Here is a 10,147-nt window from a genome sequence, read left to right as displayed (position 1 = left end):
AACAACTCTTCAAAGTCAATATCGGTTAGTTGTAAAGATAAATTTATGAAACAACGTAATTTGAAAGTAACAATGGGCGTGTCCACACTATGCTTAGTATACTGTCCATCCATTTATTGTCTTAGACGGCAAGGGATTGAATATAAAGATTCGACAATTAAACCATTTAATTTATTTACGAAATACAATTTAGAATGCTTACAATATATATATACTAGTATTTATAATTTGCAAATTGGATAAATATGTAAACAATAACTGGATATCATAACATTTTTCGTCTTAAAATTCACATATTTGAATAAATACAATTTTGGATGGTTTGTAGTACCGTGTTATAACTACTCTGAATTACAAATATGGGTTGTAAATGCATTGGAAATGAATGAAAATAGTAAATTAGATTTAAACTGCATTGTTCTTCAGACACTTCCTGTAACATTGGTAACCCTGCATTTTGGGGTTGGTCACTCTTCCTCTTACCTGTTGCTTTGTTATTATGGATAAATAATATGTATATTATTATTTTTCATAAAATAGTTTATTTAAATATATAGAAATAATCATATTTGAATTAAATTGCTTGTGATATGTATTTTTTTTATTGAATTATGCTATTTATTGCAACTTAATCATCTTTTATCCATAAAGTTTTGTTCTCGATGATGCCATACAGGTGAGGCGTTTGTTGATGGTAAATTTGCAATTCTTAATTACGTTCATATGTGGAAATCCGTAAGGTGTGATGCAATGAAGACTCTTATTTTACTACTAATATGGCCAACTGTCTTCGGTAAGTATATATTTTATGAGTTAATTGTTATATTTAGTTTATATTTGAGACTTATTTTGAATGAGTTTCGTGTTTGTATTACCCAATGGTATGAGTGAGTCATGACCCTAACCTTACTGAATGCGTTACGTATTATATTTATGCTTAATTTAAATTATATTTTGTTAACCTATATCCTTGGCCCATGCAAATTTGGGTAGCAAGCAAGGCAAAGTCCTCCTCCCGTTTAGTGAAGCCATTAGGGTATGTGACCCTAGACTTGAACCTATCGGTTGTGTCGTTAAATCCTACCATATCCCACTGATTTGCCGGTGTGACGGTCTGAACGATCCCCCGGTCTCAGAATTCTCCTTGATATTGTACAATGGTTCTTTTCTGCCATTAGCTCGCTTCGCTCGCATGAAAATAAAACAAGCTTGTATGTACTGGCAAGCGGTAATGTTGAGCTGCGCACGCTAACATTACAGGAAAATAAAACATCAACCTCGTATGCACTGGCAAATGGTAATGTTCGCGCATGCGCAGATTATCAAGGAGAATTCTCAGACCTGGGGATCATTCAGACCGTCACACCAGCAAGACTTATACAGGAACCTGTGTAATTGTTTGGGACAGACAGGCTGTAAAATTTCAAAATTTGTCTGAAAAACCTTAAGAACACTTAATTGAAGATTCCCAACCTAACCTAGCATATGAGCCTTTTCTTATTCAAAAAGGGGGCTACACTCTTCTGCAACCTTAGGTTCTTTAGCTTACCCTAAGATTTAGTTTCAACTGAGTGTTTGCTTCCCAACCAGCTTCACTTCAGACAAGGTAGCAATATATTGGTATAGTTTGTAAATTCTGCGTATGATGACGGCCGACGGAAGTTTAATGGGGGTTGGAGGGGCTGTAAGTCCCCGTTAGGTAAGTAAGGACACAGCTTGTAGATTAGGTTAGGTGGTATCAATTTTCTATGCATGCGGGAGGAACTGGCCGTTGATATACAAAGGCTCCTAGTTTGACAAGTAATGAATATTGCGCTCAACAAATTACATTCCCCCTCCTACACAGCATAGCAAATACAATATATATATCAATTCATAACATGGCTGTGTCCACCGTTTTACATTCTAAAATCTAAGCCTCATTCGTCCCTAATCTAACCCAAGACATGTATTTTCTCATTGAATCCCCCCCCACTTATATAAACTCTACTAAGATATCAAGTTAATTATTGGCTAGTATATTGTGGTGTATACAGTACTGTATATGGTTTCACCTTATGTTGATATTTAGTGTCTAGTTATTAATTACACTTTCGTATTCTTTCCAATTAATTACACTTTCGTATTCTTTCCAATTAATTTTTTATCAAGAAAATTTCCCCGGAAACGCTTGGTTGTCGGGTAAAAAAAATTTATATACCGAATCTTCCAATTGTAATTGAACTCAAGATTATTGGTAAAGGAAATGTTACCCTGACGATAAGTACAGTAATACCAGATCATTGTGCCTCCTCCCTGGTAATAAGATAACATAGATAGTGTTAGGTGGGAGTTACCTTAGGTCAATATATATCCCCTTGATATCCCTTCATTTTTAATATATTGACATTATCATAAAAAAAAGGATGAATGATGTTGCATTAAAAAGTAGGATTAATGATGTTGAATTGTATTATTATAGAAAGATTTAGTAAGTGAGTTCTATTTTTATGACAAGTGTTTCCAAGGAAAAATGCATGTAAGACGGCCGATCGGAAAAAACAAGATTGCATTCGTAGAAGTACTTAAAGAGTCATAACGCATGGTTTTACCATATATATTTCCCGGTCTTGATATATATGAATGACACTGGTGAATTTCTACTTATTTGCTGCATAAACTAAGCTGGTTTATATTATAATAATCCAGGCTTATTTTATATTATATCTATCATAGATTGGGTTAGCCAAATTTGTCTAGCAGGCTATTATACTCAAACATAACTGCATAATATATTAGAGCTGTGCAACGGAGTGCAGATTGTTAGGGTCATGGCACCATAGCCATGTTGGTAAATATGTACCTGAGCTCAGTTAATTGTAAATCGTAGGGGTGTAGTGTCAACAGAGTGCGTCAAGCAGTTCACTGTAGGTATTACTTCACTGTCCTTGCAACATCCTTTGGCCCTAGCGTCTTTCAATTTTTGTCCAGTTCCAAGAAGCTATCCATACTGGGGAGGTGCCTCGGTATGCTGTACAGGTGCTTGGTGTCATTTTACCTGTGTTCAATCTCATACAAAACGGTTTCTGGACGATTCTCTCTCTCTCTCTCTCTCTCTCTCTCTCTCTCTCTCTCTCTCTCTCTCTCTCTCTCTCTCTCAGTTGTCAGAATGTCCTTGGTGTCTCAATTATTCATATACCATATGGTAACCAAACCTGTTGATGCTCCTAGTCAACATACTGTACCTAGACAACTATGTCAATGACTCACCTTTTGTCAGCCCCACCTTCAAAGGTGTCTAGCATCTTCTCTAAACAAAACTCTATTTTTCTTGAGGCATTGCACAGATGTCTTGATACCTGCCAAGGTCCTCTGTAGCTGTCTACCAAGGTAAGTGAGCCATCATCTGCAATTGGTATTGTAAAAGGTATAATTTTCCTGATGAAGCTTCTCTGCAATTTATTAGTTGAGGCAGTTTTTTCCTCCCTGGGAACCTAGTGGGATGTTGCCTGAGTACTGAAGCCTCTTTTGCACCACTTGATCCTTTGTGTCAAGTGTCTTACTAAGTTTTGACACTAAAGTTTGTTTGTTCCGTAACTGAAATACAAACCACGCTATTTACATTGGGTTTACCTTTCGGCGTAGCTGAAATGGCGAGCCATCAGAATTTATCGAGGGTGTATTACCCCCGCGCTAGTTAGCAGGGGGGTAGGGGAGTGGTAGCTAGCTACCCCCCCTCCCCTCACACACCGGTGAACTGCTTCACTTCAATTTTGGCTCGGACAATGGACAGACGTCTCTGTCTTTGTCCTCACTTGGCATCCATTGTTTGTTTTGTCTTTACTTAATCACTTACTTTTCTTTTACTCAATATATATGTAAAAATTTTTTCGTGTTTATGTATATATTTGAGTATAGAAATCAGTAAGTTTCCTTTTCAGAGTTTGTGCTTGTGTGTGTAGTGTACGATATCTCCGTGGAGCCCTCGGCAGTTAGGCCACCATGGTGTAATTTCATGGGTCGCGATCGAGTTTGACTACGGTCTTTCTCTCTCTTTGAGGTCGTTCACCCTTTTACTACGTTACTTTTACTACGTCTGAGTAGCTTCCTTCCCGTGTGGGTGGGGTTGCTACGCCGTACGTTTTGTCTCAATTAGTTTATGAATATACAGTGAACCCTCGTTTATCGCGGTAGATAGGTTCCAGACGCGGGCGCGATAGGTGAAAATCCGCGAAGTAGTGACATCATATTTACCTATTTATTTAACATGTATATTCGGACTTTTAAAACCTTCCCTTGTACGTAGTACTGTTAACAAACCACCCTTTAATGTACAGAACACTTAATGCATGTACTACAGCACCCTAAACTAAAACAGGCACAAATATTAAAGGCGATTTTATATCATGCGTTTCCTAAACACCTAAAAAGCACGATAAAAAATGGCAACCAATGTTTTGTTTACGTTCATCTCTGATCATAATGAAGAAACAAACTCATTTAGTGTACAGTACACATATATGTATAGGTTAGTTTTTGCATCGATTATATTGATTATACAGTACTGTACTGTATGTTGATTTGTTAATACCAATGTTTTAGTTTACGTATTTTTCTTAGGACTTCCAAATGAAATGTTTTTTTTTATGACGCCGCCTGAAACGACGGCGTGTACGCTCAGTAAACAACCACGCTCAGAACAAACAAGGCATTTAACGCGCATGATGATAGTGATAAATAATGATACAGTACATACAGTATTTACAGTAAAAGCATTTACAAAATATGTTACCTTACAAATATAAATTATACAGTATTGTACGTAGCAAAGCAGGAAAACAATTTACGAGAGAGAGAGAGAGAGAGAGAGAGAGAGAGAGAGAGAGAGAGAGAGAGAGAGAGAGAGAGATTGTTTTACGTATGTAGGCCTAAATGTAAATTGTTCCGTAACCGAAATACAAACCACGCTATTTACAAAGGGTATTACTTTTAGCGTAGCTGAAATGGCGAGCCATTAGAATTTAACGAGGGTGTATTACCCCCGCGCTAGTTAGCGGGGGGGTAGGGGAGTGGTAGCTAGCTACCCCTCCTCCCCCTCACACACAGGTGAATACTCACTTTCACTTTTGGCTCGGACTGTGACAGACGTCTCTGTCTTGGTCCTCGCTTGGCAGCCATTGTCTGTTTTGTCTTTACTTAATCGCTTACTTTTCTTTTACTCAATATATATGTAAACATGTTTTCATGTTTGTATATATATATTTGAGTATAGAAATAAGTAAGTTTCCTTTTCAGATGTGTGTGTGTAGTGTACGATATCTACGTGGAGGCCTCGGCAGTTAGGCCACCACGGCCTAATTTTATGGGTTGCGATCGAGTTTGACTTCGGTCTTTCTCTCTCTCTCTCTCTTGAGGTCGTTCACCCTTTTACTATGTTTTACTACGCCCTTGTAGCTTCCTTCCCGTGTGGGTGGGGTTGCTACGCCGTACATTTTGTCTCAATTAGTTTATGAATCTAATTGTAGTTGTTAATTTTTCAGCTTGTAGAACGATTCCTTTCGGGGTTTTCGTTTTTTTCTTTAGTGTTCATTCATTTTTAAATTACATAATTACATAGTTACATAATTATAATTGTTATAATTCTGTTTTGGTTACAGCTCTCCTTCCGCGAGTGTAAGTGGTTGTGAGGGCACGTGCCTATTGTGTAATTCTTGTTCCTTTTCCTCGGGATTCCTCTTCGGAGCCTTCCCGGGGGAATGAATGTGTACTAATATTATTTTTTTTTTTTTTTACAGTTACCGATCTAGTTCGTTTCTGTAATATAGCAACGGTGTGAGCTGTCTGGTTGAGTCCTGGGGATTCGGCTGTTGCTGCCTCCCCCTTGTATTGTCGTCAGGGGCGTGTCTCCTACTGGTAGTACTCCCGTGTCGACGGACAGCTCTCCAGTTCATTTTAGAACAGTCAGGAGGCTTGCCTCCTTGGGCGGATAACTTTCCTTCCGAGGGAAGTTTTTTTTCCTGTCCAGGCTTGAGCTTTTCCTCTTTTGGGGGGTTCTTCTCTTGCCTTTTTTTTTTTTCGTGCGACTATGCTCTTGGTGCTGAGCGGTCGCACCTGCAGTTTCGCTCAAGGGGCTGGGCAACTGCAGGATCTCCTCTTCGGAGGATTGCCCCTTTTAGGTCACTGGCTGACCAGTCTCTTCCACGAAGTGTTTCTCTTTCGTTCGCGAGAGAGTACACTCATAGAGACTCCTCTTCGGAGGTTTCTTCTGTTGCTGTTGCTGTTGGCCTCCCTCGCCGTAAGGCCCTCCGTCCGCCTCGTCGTAAGGGCCTCTCATCTCCCTATAAGGGTGCTTGAGGCGCCTTTTTGAATCTCCGTTTGCAGCCTACAACTTCTTTTTCTCGATCTTCCGTCTTGGTGCAGATGGACAGCAGTCTAATCTCGTCTTCCGACGGGCAACGGTCTTCCCGACGGACAACGGTCTTCCCGACGGACAGCGGTCTTCCGACGGACATCAGTCTCCCGGCGGACAACGATCCCTTCGGGGCAAAGGGTTGCCCCCACGGGGGTTCTTCCCTTGCGTGTCAGGGTTTCCCTGCGCGCCCTTCTGTTCGTCAGCGCTCTCCTGTTCGTCAGCGCTTTCAAGATGATCTTCCCTGCAGTTCCTGTTACGTGCCCTGTGCGCCCACGTTCGCCCTCGCGATCTAGAACTTAGGTTCAGGTCGGGGTCAAGGACTCTTCTTCTTTGCGCGGGCTTCCACGCGTAGCCTTCTGCTCGTCAGCGATCATCAGCTCGTCAGCGATCATCAGCTCGTCAGCGATCATCAGCTCGTCAGCGATCATCAGCTCGCCAGCGATCGTCAGCTCGTCAGCGATCATCAGCTCGCCAGCGATCGTCAGCTCGTCAGCGATCATCAGCTCGCCAGCGATCTCCGGATCGCCCACGTGTGTTACAGCTGGCACGCCAACGTTCTCCAACACTTCTGAAGGAACATGGTTCGCCAGCTACTAGCTCAACTGCGGATGCTGATCGCCATCGCGCGACCCTCAACTGCGGATGCTGATCGCCATCGCGCGACCCTCAACTGCGGATGCTGATCGCCATCGCGCGACCCTCAACTGCGGATGCTGATCGCCATCGCGCGACCCTCAACTGCGGATGCTGATCGCCATCGCGCGACCCTCAACTGCGGATGCTGATCGCCATCGCGCGACCCTCAACTGCGGATGCTGATCGCCATCGCACAACCCTGAACGATTGCCCGCTTCGCATGCTGCTCCTCATCGCACAACCCTGAACGATCGCCCTCTTGCGGATGCTGATCACCATCGCACCCTTTCACGCGATCATTCACCTGCGCATGCTGCTCGCCATCGCACAACCCTGAACGATTGCCCGCTTCGCATGCTGCTCCTCATCGCACAACCCTGAACGATCGCCCTCTTGCGGATGCTGATCACCATCGCACCCTTTCACGCGATCATTCACCTGCGCATGCTGCTCGCCATCGCACAACCCTGAACGATTGCCCGCTTCGCATGCTGCTCCTCATCGCACAACCCTGAACGATCGCCCTCTTGCGGATGCTGATCACCATCGCACCCTTTCACGCGATCATTCACCTGCGCATGCTGCTCGCCATCGCACAACCCTGAACGATTGCCCGCTTCGCATGCTGCTCCTCATCGCACAACCCTGAACGATCGCCCTCTTGCGGATGCTGATCACCATCGCACCCTTTCACGCGATCATTCACCTGCGCATGCTGCTCGCCATCGCACAACCCTGAACGATTGCCCGCTTCGCATGCTGCTCCTCATCGCACAACCCTGAACGATCGCCCTCTTGCGGATGCTGATCACCATCGCACTCTATCACGCGATCATTCACCTACACATGCTGCTCGCCATCGCTTACCGCCAGCGATCTTCTTCACCTACGCGGCAGCACGATCCCTCGCCGTCACGCCCATTCGCCTGCGCGCCCGCGCGATCGCTCGCCTGCGCGCCCGCGCGATCGCTCGCCTGCGCGCCCTCGCGACCGCTCGCCTGCGCGCCCTCACGACCGCTCGCCCCGCGCGCCCGCGCGACCACTCGCCTGCGCGCCCGCGCGACCACTCGCCTGTGCGCCCGCGCGACCATTCGCCTTTGCGCGACCGTTCGCCCTCGCGCGACCATAGTTCGCGGCGAATTCCACAGCCGGTGGTAGCAGCAGGGACGCGTGCTCCTAGGCGGCACTCGGGATCACCTCCATCCAAGCACAGGTTGGTAGTGCAGGACGAAGACAGGTCAGTACAGCATTCTTCCCACCTTCTTTTCAGGCAGGAACCGTCGTGTCCTCTCCAAAGGATCGCCCGATCCCTTTCACCTTAGCGAGGATTTCGGACTCTGTGTCCTTGGAGCAGCAGACATGGTTTGATCCGCTGGCACGGGCGTTAATGAGGTTTATGAAACCAGCACTCACCGGCCAGGGTAACAAACCAGCGGCTGTCTCTCCTACGCTGAAGAGAAAGAGAGGAGTGGACTTCGTGGTGACTTCCCCCAGGGCGAAGTTGGTTCCCAAGAGGTCGGTCTCGAGGGTCCCCTCTCCTGCACGAGTACTCTCTCCTTCTCCCGCCCTGGAAGGATTTTTGGCGGGGGGGCTTTCCGTTGAAGATTTCTCCATCGGACAAGGGGTGACTGCTTACCTCTTCCTCTGGGAGCTTACCAGGTTCTTTCCCTCCTCGGTTACGGCCCGAGGTTTGGTTCAAGGAAGCTACAGGAAGATCAAGGGTACTTTCCTCCTCTCGAGCTCAGGCACCTTGGCCTTTCGTCGTTAAGTATCTACTTGCGGACAAGCTCGATGTTGTACCATCTGGACGCACTGACTGAAGGCTTCCTTCGGGTGTCTCATCTGTGGAGGTCAACGACCTCAGACACCCTTCCATCCTTGAGAAGAGTTTTGTCTTTGCCCAAGGACAGAGACTTAAACATCTGCTGTGCGGAGTAAATCGACTTCCGGTTTCACTCCTCCAAGGCGCTTTCTTCCAGACTCTGCAGGGCTCCAGCTCCCTTTTCTTTCAACCACGTCGGCCTAAGTTATCGGCTACGACAACTGGGACAAGGTGTCCAATTGCAGTTTCCTCCTGTCAGGAACAGATGGCACGGAAGACTCCCCCGGGGGGGCATAGTCCTAAAAGGAGTTCACGAACTCTAGGATTGCAGGTTTTTTCGCTGGGAGGATGCTTAAGGTTACTCATCCGAATGACAGCTTCCCGATGCCCATTCCCGCACAATCTCTGTGAGTAGCCAAGGATATCGCGCCTGCCGTCTCTGTCAGCGAATTCAGTGTCTCTGAACCTCTATGCCATAGCATCAGCAGAGTTGCCCGGTTGGGCAGAATGATCCATACCTTAGGCGAAGGTCTTCCTTAGGATCATCGACGGCTTCACCCCCGGCCCCCTCAGTCGATCCTTTCTTGTAAGGAAGGATCTGAGAGGGGACGTCCATAGTCGACCTCTCAGCCCTGATCAAGTTTGTCGAACAAACTTCGGCCAGCGTAGACCAGCAGAATCGATCAGACTGGTAACGAGGCGACAGGACTCCTTTAACCCTGGATCGGAAGGACGGGTACTTTCAGTTTCCATTCCATCCATCTTCCAGGGTGCTCGTCGAATTCAGCCTAAACTGCAAGTATTCCTGCTTATGATGCAGTGTGGCTATCCCGCCGTGGCATAGCAGGTTTGTTTCCCCAGAGAACTCTCCCTGCCTTCCTCTTGGCCGCTCAGGTGCAGACTTCCGCCTCCTCTGCTGTTTGGAGGGCTGGTCAACTCCGGTAGGCTCGGGTTTCGACCTGATTCAGCGCCGGGAAAAGCTTCCGAATGCTGACCATGAGTGTGGGCTCATGGTATTTTGCTTGGAGCCTTCTCTTCCTCTGCCTCAACATCTGGAGTATCTGGCCATGATATTGAGTCAACCGCCTTACCACGTTGGAAACCCCGCTTCTCGTCCGTCCAGCGAGGTTAAGCAACGTCGGTACTTGGATGGGTGACCACCTGGGGACGCCAGATTCTGTTACCACATCCTCCGAGCCTTCCTTTCGGTTCACCGTGGCAAGACTGAGGAGAGTCGCAGTACCTGTTCTCAGTCAAGCAGAGTTTTCAGCCCTACCTTGGAACGTTTCCTAGTTCTT

General features: G+C 46.0%; 1 protein-coding gene across 1 annotated transcript in view; it reads left to right on the top strand.

The window, feature by feature from the left end:
- Positions 1-638: 638 nt before the first annotated feature.
- Positions 639-10,147, top strand: part of Tsf2 (transferrin 2) — an 89,631-nt gene continuing 80,122 nt past the window's right edge. Inside the window, exon 1 of the mRNA XM_068393541.1 lies at positions 639-793. Within this exon, the coding sequence (XP_068249642.1) occupies positions 724-793 (70 nt within the window). The 5' untranslated portion in view covers positions 639-723. The remainder of the gene's footprint in view (positions 794-10,147) is intronic.

Source organism: Palaemon carinicauda, chromosome 1 (genome assembly GCF_036898095.1).
Source record: "Palaemon carinicauda isolate YSFRI2023 chromosome 1, ASM3689809v2, whole genome shotgun sequence".
In the NCBI taxonomy this organism is placed as follows: Eukaryota; Metazoa; Arthropoda; class Malacostraca; order Decapoda; family Palaemonidae; genus Palaemon; species Palaemon carinicauda.
The sequence above is the reverse complement of the archived record's forward strand: the minus strand, read 5'-3'. Positions and strand labels throughout refer to the sequence as shown.